This window comes from Camarhynchus parvulus, chromosome 2 (assembly GCF_901933205.1).
Source record: "Camarhynchus parvulus chromosome 2, STF_HiC, whole genome shotgun sequence".
NCBI classification, from domain to species: Eukaryota; Metazoa; Chordata; class Aves; order Passeriformes; family Thraupidae; genus Camarhynchus; species Camarhynchus parvulus.
This window is the reverse complement of record NC_044572.1, coordinates 90,858,985-90,882,242: the sequence shown is the minus strand read 5'-3', so window position 1 is coordinate 90,882,242 and position 23,258 is coordinate 90,858,985. Positions and strand designations below refer to the sequence as shown.

Genomic DNA, 23,258 nt, shown 5'->3' with positions numbered 1-23,258 from the left:
ACAGTATGCTTCCCCCTTCTTCTGGTTAAAGGATGTGACAGATCTTCAGGTTCCTCTTCCCCCTAAAGCTCGAGCTGATATATACTACTCAAAATCATTGACTGATGGTTTTGAATATATGCAGCAGTGCAGTCAGCTGAAAATGTAATGTATAGTAAAAGGAGCAAGAGTCTTGGAATAAAGTGTGACCTTACAGTGTGACCTGTTCACCAAGATATAACCTTATTGTACTCTGTTGGGTAAAAATGCATGAATGGAAGGCAGCCTCCAAATCCAAATTTAGGATTCCAAGCCTAATAAATACAAAGCAGAATATGGACACTATAACCCTGGCTATTTTTAAATGAAAAAAAAATCTAAAATTCTAAATATCGGAAGAACAAATTGTGTTAATATGATTATTCTTGCTTGTGGAAAAGGTAATGCACGCAACAAATCAGAAGTTCTTGGAACTTTTAAATGATTTGATTGACATGGCAACGCACAATCTGACAAGAATGGAGCGGACAAAATATGAAACGTTAATCACCATTCATGTGCACCAGAAGGATATCTTTGATGATTTGGTAAGTTTTGGAAAACCATCTTGCACATATAAAAAAAATATAAGCAAATCTTAGAATCTATTCTCTTTTAGTAGCTCTGACATTACTCCTGTGAGAGAGCATATCAGATTTAATTTGATTTAATATAGATATGATGCAGTGAGAAGGGTGAATTTTTATATAGGTATGTTCATAGGTTTAGACTTCGAGTTTTTTTAAATGGTTGTTTATATACATCATGCACAAATTCACTGTGAGCAAAAGAGTTTAACTTTTGAAATTAAACTATCCTCTCAATTTGAAGATTTAATGCATTATTTGATTGAAATGTAAATGTAAAAAAAACTCCCTTTAGTATTCCTGTCAATTTTGTGATTTCTGATCCAGCCTATGTGTTGATGTAAGGTAATAGTTATTCAAAGGTAAAAGCAGTGAGGCTTCATATATTTGAAGAGAATAGCAACAAAAGATATAACAGATATATTAGTTTTTTTGATAATTGAGTTGCATCAGGCTTCCTTTAGATGAGTATGTTGAGTAATGAAAGCATAATTATAAAAATGCAAGTAAAAGGACTTCCAAAGGACTTGAATGATGCAAAGGTCAATAATTCAATACTGATTGCTTAATTTATGCATATATGTTAGGAAGATAAAAATTAAGTGCATGTGTAAAGAAAATAGGGAACAGTAAAGAAAAGTACTGTAATCTAGAAAGAAAACTGCTGGCTTCTAAGATAAGCATGGGGTTTTATCCTCTACCTGTAATTTTAAATTTATTTTCATAACTATTTTCTTAATTAATTTAATGTCATATTATAATAAAATTATGGAAAATTGTTTAAATTTGTAGCTCCTGTATATGGAATAAAAAGTCAGGAGCAAGTCTACAACTGGGGAAAGGGTTCTTAAATGGTATATGTAATAATAGCCTTCTCTCTTAAAACATTCTATTCTATTCTCTGGTAAACACATCCTTTAGTGATTGAGATAAAGGAGAGGGAAATGGTTGGGATTCCAGAACCTCCACTTCACCTTACACTGTGTTTGCAAGGCCAATAGCCAGGGCAACATTTTCTGTAAGAGGCCAGTGGTTTTGAGATCTACTGTCAATAATAATGAATCTATTAATTACCACAAATCTAAATATGTGTGTAGCAAGTTCATACTGAAAATACAGCCCAAATAAACAAGCACTCTGTCATCTATACAATGCATTCAAATACTGTGCACAATTTAGTATTTCTGTGAGTAATGGTGCAGTTATCATGCAGGACAGCCAGTATTGTTCATTTTTAACGTTTTCCATGACTATTTTTCAACATCTCTGTAAGACACAATTCATAATCTCTGTGCCCAAATCAGAGGAAAATCAAAGTTGACAGAAGGTTCAGAGCATGTCATCGGCAGGTTTGAAAACATAATTCTGGATGTCTTGGCTCCTGACAGATTCTGTGCTCATTCTTCAAGGTCATGAATTTATATTAAGTAGGAAATTTTTTTTCTGTATGGAATTTAAGATTAATTTGTTACTGATTCATTTCTATATTAATGATTTTTCTTTTCCATAATAGGTCCGTATGAACATTAAATCGCCATCTGATTTTGAATGGCAAAAACAATCTCGATTTTATTTTCTTGAAGACTTGGATAAATGCATTATCAAAATCACTGACGTAGAGTTCACCTACTGCAATGAATACTTAGGCTGTACAGACAGACTTGTTATAACTCCCTTAACTGACAGGTATTTATAAAAGGAATTAAGTGCATAGTATTGGAGCTAAGATTTATTAATACTTCCTTTAACTTAATTCTTTTAATTTTCATGAATTAGAATTACTTAGTTTGCACTACAATGCTGCAATATTGCTGGTGAACAGCAGAGGCCAGTGCTTATATATTCAGCTATTGAAAGCAGGTTGAATTTGAGTGTTTGCTTGAGCTACATGAGCTGTGATGGGCATTGAAAAATTTACTTGCTCTCAAAATAAATATGCCTGAACACCATACACTTCACCAGGCTAAACAGAGTCAGTCGAAACACCAATATAGTGCTGCTTTCAATAAGCAAGTAGTTGCATGAGAATTTGGAATTACAGTGAGTGATTAATTTGAAGTCAACCTGTAGGAAAAAGCAGTAACTCAGGACAGAGCATTGCATAGCTACTTCCAGTATGGTTTTAAGCAAAGCCTATGGAGAATTGCAGGAATACAAATACAGAAAAACTCTGAGGGCAATCACAAGGAGAAGTTTTTATTGCTGGAGTGTTAGTTATACAGCACAGTATAAACTTCATTAGAAGCCTATTTTCCTTAAGTTCTTCGTTGGCGCTTCAGCTAGACAAGAGGCAGATGTATTTGCTATGCTGTAGCTTGTTCTTTTACATGAATGTCAAAATTATTGCCTGTTCAGTCATTTATAGAATTGTAGAATGGTTTGGATTGGAAGGGACTTTAAAGATCATCTAGTTCCAACCCCCTTGCCTTGGACTGGGACATTTTTCACTAGACCAGCTTGCTCAAAGCCCCATCTTGAGTTAATGTTGGAATTGTCTTTGCATTCTTTGTGCTACTAGATTTTATTTATTAATGAAAACAGATATTTGCCTATTTCTGAACAGAAATTATTCCTTGTGAGCTATTTAAGAGAGCCAAATCTCTGCATGTAGATACCTGGCTTTTAATAAGTGACACACATCTCCCAAATTCTATGCTATGCACCCTACTGTTCCTGTGTTACATAGAAGTTTGTTTGCAGCAGTACACATGCAGTTAATTAGTGGCTATGGCAGCACTAACACACTGAAAATATTTTTACCCACCAGGAGAGCCAGTATCAATAAAATGTTGTCATTCAAAATTTCTTCACTGAATTAAAATGCAGCCAGGGAAGTGGTTTTGGCACCAAGCCTGCCAGAGTTCAAAAGCGTTTGGACCAAGCTTTTAGGCATGTGGTGTGGTTTTTGGGTTTGTCCTGTGCAGAGCCAGGAACTGGACTGGAACTGGGCAGAGGATATATTATGATTCTGCGAGGTGCTGTGTCACACAAGATTGAAAATTCGTACATGATTGAAGGGTGACATGATTGAAGAAAACAAGCCTTTTAAATGAGTTTAAACTATAATAATAATATCAACAACAGAAAAAACAGGCATATCTCTCTTTGCACATACCTGGAAGAGCCAAACAAAGCTGCAGGGATTGGAGTCTACCCGCTGTCACATATTGAAAGGGTATTTGAAGCAGACATATTTCCTAATGTTAGCATGGGAAACTTACATGCCTAAGCAATGTTGCACAACAACAAATTTTATTGCCCTTGTTGGCTTTTCCCATTTTAATATTTATAATACTGCTGCATGGAATTGTCTGATCTTCTGAAAATTTCCAGGTAATGGTGTCTTTGTTCCATTAATCAGCTTGGAGTCTAGTCCTGTTTGGCTAATGATTTCATGTTCAGAGAGATTCCCTAAGCACGTGATAAATACACGCAGCTGATGGTACATAGCATTAAGATAATAGCACTAAAACTGAATGCTCCTACACATCATATCAGACACAGTCCTTGTCATGGCAAAAACCAAAAATGAAGTGAAAGGTCTGCATAGAACTTGTGCTATGTATTCAGTTTGTCCTTACCTCGTTTTCAGTAGCAGAATTGTTGGGAGTGGTATTTTTAGTGTGTTAAATGATGGCCTCTTAACTGGTCGCTGAGTAATAAGGTGAAAAACCATTCTTACTGCTATTGTATTAGAATGAGTATTCTGTGGTTTCTTAAGAAGAAACTAGGTGCTATCATTTGGGATTTTTTCCAATGCCCATTTTATCCCCCACATATATCACAAAGCTATTGAGTTTCACAGTGTGTTTGCTGTGATTTTGGAGCATTGGAGGTTAGAACATGTTTCCTTACACCCTTCAGTAACCTCCACATCATCTGGGAAGGCTGAGACTTAAACTTGAGAATCTCAGCCCAGGATGGAGGCTGAAGCAGAAGATTGTCATAGGACTCAGATTCCTCCTCTTTCTCCATTGCCCATTGCAATCTCTGCTCTCATCCATTCCCCTCCTGGAGCTCAAAGACCTCACATGACTGGCAGCAGTGCTGTGGTTTGGCATGCTGTCGTCAAGAACAGGAGGTGCTTCCAGCCTCTGTGCCTCCCCACTGCCCGATCAGAGAGCCCATCATGAGCACTCTGGGAACACGGAGGGAAGGGGAAAAAGCAGAAATCCAGTGGCTCTGGGTGCTGCAGAATGCGGCTGTAATGGAGGAAGGGTTTGTGGTAGTCTGAGAAAATCACAATACTACAGTATTTTGGTATTCAGCATTTAGAATTGGCCTGTGGATTTCCTGGGCTGTTGCAGTCATGGCTGTGCTGGATGAGTGCTTTTCTGCAGATGGAGCAAAGTTGGTCTGGTAACTCAGCTTCACAGTGTGCAAGGGGGTGACTGAGGACTCACCCCATGGAAATACATTTCTGCCCCCTTCCCCAGCTATGGATAATACTTCTGTTGTGGTTGCATTGGTGGACTTCAAGTAATTAATGGTAGGAAAAGATTCACAGATCTGTTTGTCCTGTCTTTAGGTGCTACATCACTCTGGCACAGGCCCTGGGCATGAGTATGGGTGGTGCACCAGCAGGACCTGCTGGGACAGGGAAAACAGAGACAACTAAAGACATGGGCAAATGCCTGGGAAAGTATGTTGTGGTTTTCAATTGTTCAGACCAAATGGACTACAGAGGACTTGGTCGTATCTATAAAGGTAAGAAAATATCTGTTTTATTCTTTTTAGAGTTGTAGGTTTCTGCCCCTTCAGTGTAGTGAGTTAGCAATGATTTGGAGAGCGTTTTCACCTCTGTTTCCTCTTATTTCCAGGCACTCATCAACTTTACCTGATATTTGATTTTATTTGATTTTTCCTTTCTTTCTTCCTGCATGTTTTCCAGTACTTTTTTGTTTGAATATTCTTCAATGGTGTTTCCCATCTATGTCTTTTCTTTTTTTCCTTTTAATCCTTTCTATTGTTTGAGTGGTTTTTAATGCCTCTATCCTACCCCTTCCATGTGGAGAAGATTTATATTTATTATTTGCTATTTTTGTGTTGAACAAGACAATCAAATGTGAAGCTTAATGATGTTGAGCAAGGCAGGGAAATATGCGAAGTGTTGCAGTGTCTTATTTAACTAGAAACCAGGAAAATGACACACTGGCCAGACTCTGATCTCTCTTCATGATTAGAAAAATTTTGAATTTAATTTTGCAAACAGCGATCAGTGATTCCAAATTTCATTATAATGGTCTGGTTTTTTGTATATAGCTGCATTTATATATGGACTGAGAGACCCACAGAATGCCACCATTTTCTGTGAGTAGTGGGCTTTTAACTATAACACAAGGCATCATAAACAAAATTTTCACTGTTGTGATATCTCCTGAAGGCTAAAATATAACCTGGGGATAATATTTAGTTTCAATTAAGAAGCCAGTGAAGCTGGCCATGATTTTTTAAGCAGAAGAATGTTTCTGAGCTAGAAACTGAACCACCTATGCATGTGAATACCTTCAGTTAAGGTCACAAGTTTCTCAAAGCGCCTCTTGTGACCCCCACAGATCTGGGCCAAGTCTTACTTGCACATCTTTTATCATGTTTGCAGACCTTTAGTGTCACAGGTTTTTTTGCTCATTATTATTAGACAGAAGAGGCCTGGGATATCTGAGTATGCTCATAATGCCAAGCACAGTCATCTGCTGTTCCTGCAGTCATCAGTCTGTAAGGAAGATGTCAACCTTTGTTTCTCCTTGCAGTGGGTTTGTCTTTGATGTCACCAAACTGTTGTTGTCATCTGCTCTGCTCTTTTTGTGAGAATATTTGTATCTCTTTATGTATGCCCCTCTTTTCCTGGCTCCATGGTGATTTCACTCTGTATTAAACTGTTTGTGACTTGTGTCAGTTCAGATACCTAGTTTTGTATCCTTGCTTTTTTCTGTCTTCTCATCCTGAGCATTTGGTAACTTATCCTTTCCCATTTCAGATTGAGGCAGTAGTGACCATTGCAGATTGTCGTTGCTTTCTTTTATTAAAACTGAACACAATTTCTGTGTCTAAAAGCACAAATTGAGTTTTAGGGCTCAGTTTTCTTTTTCTCTTGTTTTTCTATTAGCTGACCATTTTCCATGTAGTATTGTCATCATATGCTTCAGAAGCAAAGTAATACTGTGTAATGTGTCCTTCTCTGGCTGCCTCATTTAATGGCATGTTGGTGTTCAATATGAGCTAGGAAAAAATATTTATAGAACTCATCTAATTGCTGCTCAAGCAACCATGATGCCTTTGACTGCTTACTGCAGTAAATTTGCAAGTGGGATCATAGCTTGCTTCTCTGAGAATTTGCCTGAGAATTAGGTAATAGATCCAGCTGAATAGAGTGGGATTTTTCAGCATTCATATGGCTGTTGTGTGTCTGGTAGTAAAAGTAAGATTCTGCTCTTACTTAAGTCATTGATGCTTTCATTTGTGAAGGGGCATTTAAAGTCAGTTTTGGACTTAGTGTCACTACTTGGAAGGGCCTGGCTTGCAATCACCTTTTTTATGACTTTAAAATATCTGCAATTTCTTGGAGTGGATATACTGAAGTTAGGAAGGAAATGAGCTCTTTTTGATTTCATATAAAGGGCAAAGTGAGTTCAGATAAAGATTCTTTACTGCATATGAGGTCTTCAATGGAAAAAAAGGATAGTTCTTCTCAGCTGTAGAAGCACTTCCATGCAGACTGATAAGAAAGTTCTCATTAACACACTACATATTTCAGTGCTCACAATGGGAGATTTTTCAGAATTCCACATGTGCTATAGGCTTGGGGCTCCATGACCAGAGTTTCCACACCCAAACTTTTCACTTCATCTGGTGCTATGGGTCAAGTCATCAGATATTAGCAGGTTTAACAGTGAGAAGAGGCAGGGAGAGGTGGTGGTGTCATGTCTGCAGGCATGTTTCCAGACTTCTTCTGTAAAGACAAGAAGTTTCATCGTCAGAAAAAAGAAATTGAAAAAGATAAGATAACTAATATAGCATATATTGTATACTATAAAATTATGATTTGAAGCTCTTCTGGTTAGGTCAGAGCTGAAATTTGGTCCTTCTGTTTCCCTGTTTCTATCTGCTTTGTTTTTCTGTGTGGCTCAAGGAATTCATAGGCAGATGATCTAGTTGATATGTTCAAGGCCTAGACTTTGATCTTTGATGGTTTTGTTTTTCAAATTTGGACCAAAATAGATTCAGATACAACTTGTCACCTGAACTGGACCAGAGGTAACCTGAGACAGTACCAGGGATGCAAGTGGGAAGATGAATTTTCAAGTTTTCTCATATATCAAGAGATAAATGAGGTATCCCAGGGATACTCCAGGGATACTTGATCACTGTTCCTGAAAAGTGTTGGTGGATACCCTTCAGAAAACCTTTTGTCTGTGGTTGCCTGTGGATGGGTATAAAAGTTGTGTTTGCTTTGGTTCTCTTTTCTGTAGTTACAGTCAAGCAATTCCAGTCTTACCGAGTAACTTTTTGTGATTTGGTATTTAATGCAATATTTAATGTAAGATTTTATCTTTATCTTAATTTAGAAGGTGAATACACAAGTCTAGCATTCTGTAAATTCTTTTAGGATAAATGATTACTTTTTAGTTTGCTGCTTCTAGGTTGTGCTTTGGCTAGACAGAGCTTTGTTTCAGTGACATTTCCATTGAATTATATCACTATAGCTCTACTCCTGTGTAAAATCTGGGGGAAAATGTGGAAAAATGCAGGGAAGGAGACATGGCTTTGCATTGCAGATATGCATTTTATAGTCTGGGGGCTAATAGCTATTCTGTGAGATTCTTTCATCGTTTGAGAACCAGGTTTGTAGGATGTCTGTACTGATTGGGGCAGGGGCATTGCCGTATTTTTTAGATATAATTAAAGATCTCTTTAGTCCTGTAATTTATTTTTTTGCTTTTACTCCATTTCTATATTTGATAACCATCATATGTTCAGCATGGGGACAGAATTTAATTCACAATATGACAAATTTATATTGTCTCTGAGCTGTTTTGCAGCAGAGAGTTTCCTTGCTGTGCCTTTGCTTGTGTGTGTTTTTAGCATAGATGTGTATTTTTTTTCCTTTTTCAATACCACCAGAATGAAATAATTTTGCAAGAACTGAGTTTATTCAAAGCTGTGGGATATTGGCTTTGTGTGAGAATGAGGTTTCCTTACTCCATGCAGCAGGTGGCATTACAGAACAAGTGAATTTTTTTTCCTTTCCCAAAGAAAAAATTATTTGATCAGAACTGAACCTCACCATTCTATAGAGAAATTTTCAAAACCCTTTAAGATACAGACAGTAAGTGTTGCATCCCAAAGAGTAGATATTTATGTTTAATAAATAAGGCAGAAAAAACCCACTTTTGTGGTTTCTTTTTAGGATGGATCCTAGGAGTCATATAGCAGATGTTACAAAAGGGGACAAATAAATTTGAAAAATCTCTGCAATAAGATTGTTTTATCAGGGAGCAGCAAGAATGAGGCAGCTCCATGACGGAAGACGAGCCAGGAGCTCAGGGAGATCAGCACAGAGGCAAGGGCAGGGACGTCACTCAGAAGGGCACAATCCCACAGCAGGGCAGGCTGTTGGCAGCTTGTTCCCATCAGCAGTCCAGTGACATCAGATAATGTCAAATGACCAGCTGGATACAGGATTTGTCTGGGAAGTTTAGTCAGAACCAGCAGGAGGCAGAAACCCTGGGGATAACCCTGTGGAGCTGTGGGCTCCTCCAGGAAGTTCATTCAACAATTCAGGATAAGAGGAGATGGGACTGTGCACAGCCCTGCCCACAGTACAGTTCTGACCTGCCTGAGCTACAATGGAACTCCTGGACTGGAAGACAGAGTCTGGATAGAAGCCTCAGGAAGGGCTGTTGAGGGCATCCAGGGCCCAAATATTTCTCACAGAAGGAGAGGAACATCAGTTAGAGGACTTGGTGCCACACCAATGAAGTCAAGGAATGTTCTTTATTTGTTTTCAAATGACAAAGACAGTAGGATTGGGTAGGATTGGGTAGTTAATGTTTTAAATTTGGTAACTTTTGATAGAAATACTTCAATCTTTGCATCATTATGTCATTGTGGCATTTATATATATTCCAGTTGCTTTTAATTTTTTTAATTAAGTCCATGTAACTTTTCATCCTCTTCAGATTCTTTTTCTTTGGAGTATCTTTTTTCCTTATATCATAGAAATTAATTAGAAGCAGTTTAGGGAAAGGTTACATAAGGAATTGAGATAATTTTCATGGGAGATCTGCAGTATTGCCCTGACCGAATTAAACCTTAAGAAGCCAATTTTTGTTGTACTACCAGTGATTTTGACCTGGTTCAACTCTAGTTCTTTTCTTCCAAAATTACATGGGTAAAAACGACCAATTGATGCAACATTATTAAAATAATTGGTTAATGGGCATGAAAAAACATAAAAAATGGATGTCAGGAAAGAAACATAAAAGTGGCATTAAGGGCACTTGGGGCAACATCTTGAAGGGCAAGAGAAGATCAGACCAGGAAAAGTAGAGGGAAGGGAAGTAGCATATTATGAGAAGAACAGGCTGAGCAAAGGCAAGAGAAGGAAAAAAATCAAAAGAAAACAAGACAAAGTGAAAGAATATGTCTTCATAGTATTGTTATTGATTTTTGAATACTTTCTCTTGAACTATCTAAAGCTCTTAAGGAATCAACTTTACACATAAACCACCCATAGATATCTTTTACCAGTGCTATAGGCATTGCCATATAAAGTATGGGGATTCAGGGGAGCTCTGGGCATGATTATTCAACATTGCAAACACAAATGCCTTTTCTTGGACATGTGCCCTGTTTCTGCATTTAGTACTGCTTTCAAACTGCTTAAGCCAAGCTGAGCTCCACCACTCAGGGGAGTGAATTAAACTCCACTTCTGAACAGTTCTAGGTATGGGCCCAGGCAATTGGAAATAGTAGTCCAGTGTGGTCTTTGGGAAGAGAGGGATGGCATCCATGAAGATCCTGCATACACTTACTAGCCTTTGTCTCTTGTGAAAGGGGTGTGAAAGAGCAGGGGATTATGTAGCTTTCCCACTACTGCTCTGGAAAGCTGCCACTCCTATTTCAATCCTGTTAGCATGATATAGAAGAAGGAGTACTTGACTCTCCCAAAAGCCATTAATTTCATAATGTTTGTGGGTACTACTGTCTGTCCAGAACACCATGGCCTGTTCCAAGTAACAGTTCTAAGTGTAATATCAGATTCTTTCCTCCATCTTGAACAGTAAGATGTTAATCTCCAGTAATTTTTAACCTATGAATTAATTGTTATAAAATGCTACAATGCTTCTTTTAGGAATGTAGTGGTCTCTATTTGGTTTTGTGCTTTTCATTTAGGTAGGTGTTTCTCAAGTCCATCTTTGACAACTTCATCCCCTGCATAGATGAGTTTCCATGCTATCTGCACATTTGTGCTACTATATGGCACTATATACAGCATTAATTAACACTTTCTGCCTAATGCTTGCTGTAGAAGTCTAGGATTCTTTGTAAAGAAGTTTATGTATCTTTCATTCAAGGAGTGATACTGTTTCTGAGTGTCATGAATGCACAGCCCAACTTATTTTGAGTTTTTACTTCTCATTTTATTCTGTGTTCATGTTCTCCACTCTTCTTGTGTTACACTGAGTAGTATAGAACATGTTCTATTTTGTATATAAATTACTCTTGCTTGATCTGCTATTTTAGGAGAATATTTCTCTTTTTGCTTTTCTCAGGTTTAGCTCAGTCGGGTGCGTGGGGTTGCTTTGATGAATTTAACCGCATCGAACTCCCAGTTTTATCAGTGGCAGCTCAGCAGATATATATTGTACTTCAGTGTAAGAAAAAGAAGAAACTTAAGTTCACTTTCACTGATGGTGACGTCGTTGACATGGACAGAGAATTTGGTATATTTCTCACTATGGTATGTCTGTAAACACATGTAAATGGCATCATTGTGAAAAATCTTTTCTGTTCCATTTCCCATTGAAATTTCCCTGTTGAAACATTGGGACTGTCTGTTAGAAAATAGTTAATGAAACTTGAACAATAATTTAGTAAAATAATTATGATACAATTTTCTCTTGTTCATATTTTTAACTGGATCTTAGGACTTGAGGTATGCATTTATCATTAACTATGTATTTTAAGGACTTTTTTAGTTGAGTATTTGACAGATTGAAATTAAACTTAACCCCACTTATTTTTAGTCAAAGTCTGCCAAAATAAAACAGAATTGGCCACTTCAAGGACTACTGTAGCTGGTCTAGTCAGTATTTTACCACCTGTGAATAAGTTTTTGACCTCAATCCTGGAAGACAGCATGAGGGAAACCACCCTCACTCTGATTCACTGGCCTCCTGAAGATTTATCTTTGGTGCCTGTGGACTGCTTCTAGCAGTGCATGAGGCAAAGCAGCAGGAAAGTATAAGAATACCTTAAAATCATCTTTGTATCTCTCTCTCCATAGCTACCTACATACCCACTCAAAATGGAAGCCTTTGTCTTTATTTTAGTGGGTCCTAGCTTTGAAAAAGTGTTAATGTTATCACCGTAGTTTGAAAAAGAGGGCAAATAAGTTCCATAGAAAGGCCAGGTGGAAGACAGGAAAGAGCTGAAAGAGATGAAAGAAGTTATCACTGCACAGCTAGTGACTACAGTTGTCACAACTGAGCCATGCAGTACTCATATGAATGACTTAGACATCTTCAGAGAAAGGTCAGATCCATTAGTTTAAATTAGACTCGGTAATGGCTTGCACTGCTTGACTGGCTTTGCGCTGAAATGGTCTGGGAATGCTCACAGGGGACAGTAGCCTCCAACACTGGAGCACTGTCAAGACTCTGAGGAAGTAACCATTTAAAAGAGCTGCAGCAACATCTGTAAGTGGCTGTCTTTGTCTTTTAATCTTGGACATCTCCAAATAACGTGTGATACCCCATACTTCATGAACTGCAGTATTGAGGCAACTGTGCACTGATGTGTCATTGTGACATGCTCATGCTACCCTTCGTAATCTCGCATGTGCTCCTGCATTTGCTGAATGGTTACCAGGAAAGATGAAACTTCCTACCCTGCCATCATTATGTACTGTGTGGGTTTATAAATTGCATTTTCAGAACCCTGGCTATGCAGGACGACAGGAACTTCCTGAAAATCTGAAGATTCAGTTTCGCACGGTTGCCATGATGGTGCCTGACCGTAGCATTATTATGCGAGTCAAGCTGGCAAGTGCTGGTTTCCGAGACAACCAAATCCTCAGTCAAAAATTCTATACACTCTACAAACTCTGTGAAGAGCAGTTATCTAAACAGGTAAAATAAATATTTGTTCAACTGTAAGCTGTCACTGGAAGGATATGGAGATAATGTACTTTCATAGAATATGTAATTATTATTACACTCATGGGCCTATACATTTTTTAGGGTTTTCAGTTTCAGGTTCCAGAAACAGTATCTGAAATGATCATGTTGTTTTTATTTTTCACAGTAAATTGAGTAGTATGGGAAGTTTGATTTGTGATTCTTAAACAGAGTGCAGTTACTGGAGAAGTTATGAGGAACGGTGTATATTGCTGGGCTGAATTTGCAGAGGGCACATTTTTCAATGTCTTCACTTATGAAGGCCAGGTCTATTTCAGAGGCAGTGTAAGAGTTGTAAATAACTACAGAGCACCTACAAGGCTCTATCTTTCTGAGTGCTACTAGAAAGAGAATACTGCTGTTGCATTTGGGATGGGGTGTTTAAAAGTAGAAACAAATTTGGTTCTTTCCTTTTGAATGCCCTGTGCTGGCTTTTGAATGTCCTGCCCACTAGAGACTCTCAATGAGAATTCATACGTACAGTAGATAAATTGTGGCTCAAATGCCTGCTTTGGTTGGATAGTGATGAACCGGCTCTAATTGACTATACTGTACTTCTATATACTACTATACTATAATATACTACTATATTAGACTACTATAATTTCAGTTCTGTACCATATATTTATTAGTGCCTGGCCTTTGTAAAACTAAGTTTTCCTATTGCCTATCAGTTTGTGGGGTCATTTTTTGTCCAGGACATGATTCTTTCCTTCAGTGTGAAAAAGGTGTGTAAGCAGGCATCAGAAATTTGACCTTCTACCTCTGCAAAAGTGCTTTGCTTGTTTTGTGTTGTCACAGCTGCTGGAACTGGTTCACCCTTGGACAGTGTACTTAAGAATTTAATGCACACACACAAACAAAACCTAACTGTACAAAACTTATTTTATCTATCTTAAGGGTGCACAATATTTTATACACAATCATTACTGCATCTGCATAGAGAGTGTAGAGTTTCTCTGTGTAGTTTGGTCATTTCTTCAGCAGAAATTGCCCTCTGGAACCTCTGAGATAAGGAGATTCTCCATTTATCATGTTAGTCAACATACTGAAGCATATAAGTAAGCCTTATCAGTTGGCCTAGGGATCATAGGAACCACCTGGGGGACTCTGAAACTGTCTGAGATTCCCACTGGGAAAACTATTGTGCCAATTATTCAAATGCTTTGTTGTGAAGGCAGGTAGCTCAATCACCTTGTCTCAGATCAGTCCTTTGCCTCATGTATGCTGATGCTAGCAAGGGAGATCCTTGATATTTATGAAAATTAATGGCCAAGTGCTCTGGGGGTGCACATAGGCCCAGCCCTTATATTCAGCTACATCACAATTTTATGTCTGCATCTTAGTCTTGTATCTCTCTCATAACTGAAATTCCATAGTTCTTGCTAAGTAAGCCATGATGTCTGTGGGATATAGTCTTCCATGCATATTTATAATTTCTTCAGGACCTCCTAACATTTCTACAGTATCCATCAGAGAAGCCTGCTTACAGTGAACTTTCTTCTAACCATTTCTTCTAACCATTTACCATTATATCATGTATAATATCATGGGTCACTACACTCGGTAGCATGAGCCAGGAAGCATGGCTTTCTGCAAGCCCATGGTAATATGCTAGTTTGTCCTGCCTGTGCCTGTGAGCAGCCCTTTGAGCAGTCCTGCTCTTGTCTAAATCCATTCTATACAGTCATAAAATCAGAGGAAAATGGATCTTTTTCTCTGGAGGTGAACAGGTGCTATACCTCTTCTCAAAGTGAGATCTGCTAGAGCAGGTGTCTCAGCACCGTGTCTAGCTGAGCTTTGAATGTCTCCAAGGATAAACAAACACTGCACAGCCTCTTTGGTCAAGCTGTTGAAATGTCTGACCACCTTGTCTAGGTACCATTTTGTGTGTGAAGATGTTAGCAGAGACAATGTTGAAATCTCCTGGAATGGCTCTGCCCTGCTGTGTTGCCCTTCCAGCAGATATTGGGCTGTGTCAAGACCCCAGTGAGGATCAGGGTTTGCAAAGATGAGGCTAATTCCAGTTGTTGAAAGGAAGATTCATCAGCTTCTTCCTTATCAGGATGTCTACAGCAGACATCTACCACAATGTTGTTGAGCCCTCTAATTCTAACACAACTTCTCTTAACTGGCTCATTAGCCATCCTAAGGGAAAGTGTTCCCACTCTTTCACTTTTAAGGGAAATTTCCCATCTCTCCATCCTGTCTTGTCCTTCCTAAAGAGCCTGTATCCATCCATTGTGCCTATGCCCCCACATTTCCTTGTTTGACTGTAACCCTGTACCTGCACACAGAGCTGTAAGTTTTCCTTTTTGTTGTCATGTTGCATGCCTTGGCAAACAGGCACTTCATATTAGCACCTCCTTCTGCTGTGAGAGCTTCTGTCACAACGCTGTTCTCTTCACCTGTCCTTATCTGTACACATGCACTTGAGAAGGGTCACTTTTCACACTGTTCCACCATCCTTAACATCTCTCTTGTCCACCACAGCCTGGATCTTTTGCTTCTCAGCTGGGTCCACCACTTCCTCCCTTGAACGTGTGTTATTGTAGTAGTAATGAAATAATTTGAAACACTTGCTGAAGTTCCTTGTGAAGTTTGTTGTAGGTTGGGGAATACATCTAATGCAATATGTGATTATAGATAGAGAGATCTAATGATTTAATCAGATTAGTTATGGGAGTCTCGTGAACTGAACATGTTTCTTAGAGTACAGTGGGACATAAATTGCTTCTGTGTAGTCAGAAAACTAAAACTGTAAAGTAAAGTACAGACATTCTTTATTAGAGGCGTATTCGATTAGACATTAGGAAGAAATTCTTGACTTGTAAAGGGTAGTGAGACACTAGAACAGGTTTCTTGGAGAGTTTCTGGACTCCCCATCTCTGGAAGTCTTCCAGGCCAGGTTGGGTGGGATTCTGAGTAACCTGGTCTAATGGAAGGTGTCCCTGCCCATGGCAGGGAGGTTGCAACTAGATGATCTTTATGGTCACTTCCAGCTCAAACCATTCTGTGTCTCTATAATTTGTATTAATCTTTCCCGGTGGAACTTATTTATTCAAATTTTTAATGGTAAATTTGAAATTTCAAGTTAAGTAATGCTGGATTTTCCAGGTAGTTGACTGGAAAGATCAGGGTCACATAAAGAACGCATGCAATAGGAAATGGCAGAACATTGCTTGTTTTCAGCAAATGCAGTATATTAACATAAGGAAATAAAGCAAACAAGCATTCACCAGCTGAACCTACCCCATAGAAAATCTAAAGGAATGTGCCAGAAGAAATACATGAAGTCCTCTAGACATCTTAAATACACAAATGCAGACTCTGTAGAAAGAGGAACCCTGACTCACAAGTAGCCAAAGGCACCCTGACTGACTGTCATCTCCTTCAATAAAGAAAAACAATAAACAGTAAAGTAAAAGAATAGTCCTTAGCGAATGTAGGAAGCCCAAGGTGTCCACAAACCTGTGAAAGAGTTATTCTGACAGAGCTCCAAAGATGAATTACTTCACTTTGTTATGGGACTTCTTGCCTAGAACCTCCTTCTACAAAGCCTCATACAGCTTAGGGAAAAACAGAAACTGAAAAGAAAAACCTAACAAATCTTGAAAGCAAATGAGGTGATAGTCCCTTTTTGAGAATCATCTCTTTAAGGTGCTTTCATATGGAGCAAACCACTGCAATCCCTTTTTTTTCCTTTTCTACATGGAGCAAACTCTGCTTCTAGTAATGAGACAGTTTTATTTCATATTTTGAATTCTTTCTTTCAAGAGCATCAGCTATACCACTGCAGTCCATTTTGCTCAGGCACAGTCTTTAAAGATTGCTGTTAAAAGATGTAGCAAAGAAATAACTCATAATTCACATTTGCCAATAAATCCTAGCTCTTCTGTGCCATTCCCAGAAAAACAAAGCAGTTGTAAAACTAGAAAACATATTAAGGTAAATAAAGGATGGTCACCTTGAACCACCCATCATATAGGTCAGTTGGAATGTACTAGAAGTTCTGTCTTTAAAAGTAATTTAAGCTTATTTTAAATTTTTGGGTAGGTATGAAAGTATTTCTTATATTTAATGAAGTCATCACTTCTATAGGATCACAGACTTGTGTAAGTTGGAAGGGACCTCTAGAGGTCACCTTGTCCAACTTCTTGCTTAGCACAGTACAGCAGGTTGCTAAGGCTCCTTCTGAGTTTTGAATATCTCCAAGGATGGAGATATTCAACCTCTCTGGGTACCTTTTCTGTTTGGCCACTCTTATTGTGAAGAGTCTTTTCATTATGCAAACCATTGCAATTTCCCCTGTTGAAGATTTTGACACTGCCTCCTTTCCTCTCACACAGTCGACACTTGCTGAACTAATTCCAGTATGTCAATGATGGTCATCTAGCATGGAGAAAAAGAAATATATCAGTCCTTGTCATGATTCTGGGAATTTCACTAGGACATGCTATTTACTAAATGATGATGAAGTCAGGTGATGTCTGAGTTCATCAATATCACACTAGGTTGTTAATCTTTTTGTGTTAGTGTTTCCATCTGCAAATAAGATTTCCTGGCAATATGTGGCTGTATATTCATACCTAAATTTTTCAACTGGTAACAACTTGGCATCTGATTGAAAAATAGAAAATGAGGCAGGGCAGAGCCTTGAGGAATCATCCATCTACCTTTCTGGAGGAAAAATAATTCTTAATTAAATAATTTACTATTAATGTTTGTCAATGTTCTTAACATTTTCTATTGATGGATAGGTTGCAGTTTCCCAGGCAACCAACAGGATCCAAAGTTTCATTTTTGTTATGGTAACAGTTTTCTATAAAAGTTAACTTGAATCCCCCTTGCATTAGTTAAGCAAATTATTTGTTTTCCTTTCTCTTCCTCCTGTCTTCCTCTTTGCTGATATCTTTTGCATGTTGAAGACTTTTATCATCACTCATCCTAAATATTCACTCTTCCTACTTTTGCAGTGGATTTTGTAATACTTTTTCCTGAAACAATATGTTTTCCAGTCAAGGAATCGCTTGGTTTTTTCCTTTTCAAATTTCTATTCTATAGGGTTCATTGCCAAATGTGGAATCCAGCTTTTGGTCACAGTATAGAAGTGTCAACTACAATGGAAATGTATTTTCAATTGTCCTAAAAAGGACATTTGTATTTTGATTGCCCACCAAAATTGCAGAAAAGTCACTGGGGAGCTTGTGACATCAATCCAATGTCAGATATTTTTCTGCAAAGCTTTGTGCACCTGAATTGTTTCTAAGCTCAAAGAAGAAGAGTTGTTACTCTTTATTAGTGCAGTTGGTTATTACCATCTTTACTATTTTGCACACTTTATTTAGTTGCATCACAGATAATGTACTGAATTTCTCTTGGTAATTTTGAACTCTAGCTGTGATCTAGTTCACCAGTTTGGTATCATCTGCAAGCCTAATCAATAAGTTATTTCTTTCTGAAAATTCTGGAATTTACAGAGTATATTGTTCCAATTTGTCAGCCTGGGAAATAAGGATGAGCTCTGTATCATCAGAAAGTACACTTTCTGGTATGGCCATACCACACTCGAAAATATCTTCAGAATTTGATAAAAACAAAACTGGAAATATATTTGAAAAGACGAGGAGCTGTGAATTTAATATTATTGAGAAGTTCTATAACATTCATTTATTTAGTGAATTTAATTTTCAGTCCTCTCTTGTTTTTTTGTTTTGATCTATGTGATCTTTATAGTTCTGATTTTGTTTGTGCTTTATTTCAAGGTTCACTATGACTTTGGGCTTAGAAATATCCTGTCTGTTTTAAGAACACTTGGAGCTGTGAAAAGATCTAGTCCCCAAGAGCCAGAGAAAACTGTTGTGATGAGAGTTCTGCGGGACATGAACCTCTCCAAACTGGTACTGTAACACTGATGGCTTTGCCCAATAGAGTATTTTGTTTGCATTTTAAGGGTCTTTATTATGCACTTTGAAAAGCTATTTTTCTTCACCAGTTGGATACATTATTTTGCAGTTTTTAATATTATTTATAAGTGAGTTGAGAATCAGAATACAGTTACTGTGTGAGCACAATTTGTCTTTTAAAGGGAAGAAAACACATCATGAGCTTTAGCTGAAAAAATCTTTGGAAATACCATGAGATCCTAGGGGATCTACCTGGTCCTCTAATTGCCTCTTGTTTTTAATTCTTTTTACCCTAAGGAGAGAAAGGAAGAATACATTATATTAACTTTTAATAATGTCACCAAAGATCTTTCTTAATCCAGAATTTCAATTTATACATTTCTTGGGAGTCTGTTGCCTTTTCTGAATAACATAAGAATTGCATTAATTGAGGTAATTGGAAGCAGCTAATACCTACTTGTATAGTGTAACATATTCGGATAATGCTATTTAAAGTATTCATCTTTCTTTTTATTGCTGTAGTTAAAAGGTTATAGCATGTCTAGACTCTATGTATTTACCTTGGGAACCACTTTTGTGATGGAACCAGTGACTCTGTTTCTGATGTTAATCTCTTCATTGTGTTGGTACACGCGTTCAAACCTATAGCAACGCTTCAGTGATTTACAGAAGGAAAAAATCATAAAAATTCTAAGACAAAATATGATGGGAATAAATCTTGCTGACTTATGTAACAAATGAAGAAATATGTCTGTGTATACATTGAAGAAAACTGTATTAAGTTGTTGATATTTTTATCAGACTAAAGTATTTAATTTAGAAATTACTACTTGTGATTTCCTTGTATGAAACTCACTTCATAAAACTGATGGATAATTATAATATTTGCTTTGAAAGATGTAAGATTTTTGCTGCCATCTTTTAAATAGTTTATCTTGAAGATTATTTACAACTATAATAATAATTTCAATAAATAAATAATGTGTTTCCCCCTACTTTGTCCTTGACAGGTGGATGAAGATGAACCTTTATTTATGAGTCTCATTAATGACCTATTCCCTGGAATTACTCTGGATAAATCTGGGTATCCTGAACTACAGTCAGCCATCCAAAAACAGACAGAGGAAGCAGGGCTTATTAGTCATCCACCATGGATACTTAAACTTATTCAGCTGTATGAAACTCAACGAGTCCGACATGGTTAGCATGCTAAACAAGGTTTTGAGACTGCATTGTATTTGAGACTACATTATATTATCTGCCACTGGAATGCAGACTAATTTAATGAAAAATGTTTTAAAAAATTAACATATAATTTTTAAAGCCTATGTGGGTATTTTGCTTAGGAAACTGTAATGACTTTTTTTTTGGTGTGCAATCCTGTGTTATGTTACATTTTATGGGGAGTATGAGTGTGGCCTTTGGTGATTGAAATTTCTATAGAGCAAGTTAAATATATTCATTCAAATCCAGAAACAGCAATTTTGTTCAGTGTTCTGAAAACCATTCAGAGTTCAGTCATGAAGCTTGAGTTTAATGTTACTGTGAAATTATAATGTTGAGAAGACTACCAAAAATAATTTCTCCGACCTTTATTTTGATAGATTCTACCATGCATGCGATACCATTCCAAGTGTTTCTTTGTGATCGATTCTTGCCATTTATATTGAGGAGAAATAAGCTTTCCTCCTGCAGGATCAGGGGAGTTAGACAAGATGGACTCCAGAGGTCCCTTCCAATTTCAACCATTCTTTGATTCTGGGAAAATGCATTTTTACAGTGCAGAAAAAGCCATTGAGTAAACCTAGGAAGAGAATCATAGACAGTAGTAAATCCAGGTTTACAATTCATAGCTCAGTGGGAAAAAAGAATACCCCTACTTTAAAATATCCCCCATATCCTTAACTTCTAACCAATGATTTTTTAGTATAATAAGGGGAAAATATTAAGGAAATGTAACTAAAGCAGCAAAGATTTATGAGAATATCATCCTTCTTATTCTCCCTTTTCTTGTCATAATAAAAGAATAGTCAGCTTAAACTAATGAAATAAATGAAAGGAAATACTCATCCACATACCAGAGTCTGAGTCCTTAAGGCCTTTTAATTCAGATCCCCGAACTTTTAATTCAGATCATTGGTTAGATCGAAGAACTGATTAGTGCTGTGCAGACTTACTAATTTACATCCAGATTTCTGGATGCAGTGTTGCATAACAGCTATTTCTATATAGGAACCATGGAAGTTTTAATGTTTTTAGTTATGATTAAATCTGTCTCTTTTTAAAAGAAGCTGTTTGATCTGTGAGACACTACAGCTCCTCAGTTCCTCAAAAATCTTCAGGATCCACCATGACATTCTGTTTGGATGCCTCTTCTCTACACACATTCCTACGATTCCCAGATCGTGCAGCTCCAATTGTCCAAACAGTTGAATGCTCAAGCCAAAAGTTTTTTGACTTTATATAACAAAAGTTACTGCACTGAAGGAAAAAGCTTTCCTGACTTCCACTTGTCCTACTCATGAACTTGAATTCATGGAGGGGTCACCATGGAATTTAAAATAATGAGGAGAAATATGGCTGTATGTGCACACACACACACAAATCCAGTGCATGGATCTTGAAATCTGTTTGGCATAACAATTTTGGTTGAAATATCAGTGAAACCAGCAGAAAAGCAATTTGGTTAACACTGAAGAGTTTATATTAGATTTCCCCATATGTAACATATGGCATGAGTAGGGATTTTCTGAGTCCTCAGGTTGTTTCAGGGAACACCCAGCACCCTTTAGTTTTAGAGGAAACATCACACAATTTGCATGGCACTGGCTTAGTTTTATTATTTGGGTTTGTGATTGTTCCATACTTTTGTTGAAGAAATTTTCAAAACCATCTAAGGGATATATTGTCCAGTTGCCTTTAGGACTAATAGGAGTTATCTAAGTCCTTTAAATTACATTGGAAGTCTCAATTTGAATGTCCCATCTGATTTTGGACAGATTCTGGACCTATTGAATGAAAACATAACTAAAGACCAGCAGTAGGCTCAATTTATTGTTGAAGACACAATTTATTTTTCTTTGATAACATGTATACACTGATGAACTAAGTGTGGTTGCTCTTAACTGGTTTTATGAAAGAAAGATCTATTAAATGCCAGCATGGGTAGATACAGGTACATTATTTTGATACTTTTGCTTCAGAAAGATGCACTTGATTTTCTATATCTCTGAAGGTACTCATTCTCATTAGATACATTTAGAAATTTCTGGATTTTTTGCCACTATCCATGTCAATGTCATTGCATGAGAACATCAAAAGGCAGTTGTGTTATCCCATTAGAAGAAAGAAAAGAATTGCCTGAGGGAGGATGCAGACCCACATAAGCTTGCCTATCATAATAGAGAGACATTTAGAGAGGCCTTTAAATCATAGTTTCAAATTCTGTTTCAATCAACATTAAGTGGAGTGAGAAACATTGTTTTGTATTGGCTTTTGATAAAAATAAAGCAAGGATCATTGATGCAATGAACCATTAAATGGTAGCATGACACATTGACATTTCATTTTAAACCATCTTTATATTGTTTTAAGGTATGATGACTCTAGGTCCAACTGGTTCAGGAAAGACAAAATGCATTCATATTTTGATGAAAGCAATGACAGATTGTGGTGCTCCTCATAAAGAGATGAGAATGAACCCAAAGGCAATCACAGCTTCCCAGATGTTCGGTACCCTTGATGTTGCTACAAATGACTGGACAGATGGTATTTTCTCTACATTATGGAGAAAAACTTTAAAGGCAAAGAAGGTAATGGATGCTGTATCATGACAGACGTTTAATACTGTTTCCATAAGGTGTCATTACCTGTCATTTATCTGAAAGGTCTTCCATTATAAAATCAAACGGGAACATGCAGTGTTAATTTTGCTTTGTGTCTGATGAGCTCAATGTGCACAAGAGTCAGAATTATATACGTATCCCAGATAGCACTAGGTTTCCCAAGCATTTCAGCTTCCAGAATTAATTTAGAAAAGATTTTAAGCGGTTTGCTTCCTTCTGTAAGCAGTCCAAACACAAAAACAAGGTATGTTCATGTTTTGATGTGAGGGCAGAAAAGTCTTTTCTCCTGTCTGGTTTCAAGTCATTGACACTTTATTTCACTAGTTGTATCAGAATGTAGGGCTTTGATAAGAAACTGATGTAGGCATTTCCCAATTCTCTTATCAAACCTGCAGATCATGTTTCATGAAATCATAATTATTCTCACATCTACTGAACAGCCACCCAGTTCTGGCTTGGCAAATCAGACACTTTACATGAAATACTTGGGTAACATCCTAC

The 23,258-nt window shown here is 37.3% G+C and overlaps 1 protein-coding gene across 1 annotated transcript in view; it reads left to right on the top strand.

Annotated features, from left to right (window-relative positions):
* The window catches only part of LOC115901253 (dynein heavy chain 5, axonemal-like), a 148,004-nt gene that overhangs the window by 44,680 nt on the left and 80,066 nt on the right, over nucleotides 1-23,258 (top strand). Inside the window, exons 40-47 of the mRNA XM_030943735.1 lie at nucleotides 420-566; nucleotides 2,119-2,291; nucleotides 5,134-5,312; nucleotides 11,381-11,568; nucleotides 12,764-12,958; nucleotides 18,772-18,906; nucleotides 19,923-20,112; nucleotides 22,507-22,724. Of these exons, the coding sequence (XP_030799595.1) occupies nucleotides 420-566; nucleotides 2,119-2,291; nucleotides 5,134-5,312; nucleotides 11,381-11,568; nucleotides 12,764-12,958; nucleotides 18,772-18,906; nucleotides 19,923-20,112; nucleotides 22,507-22,724 (1,425 nt within the window). The remainder of the gene's footprint in view (nucleotides 1-419; nucleotides 567-2,118; nucleotides 2,292-5,133; nucleotides 5,313-11,380; nucleotides 11,569-12,763; nucleotides 12,959-18,771; nucleotides 18,907-19,922; nucleotides 20,113-22,506; nucleotides 22,725-23,258) is intronic.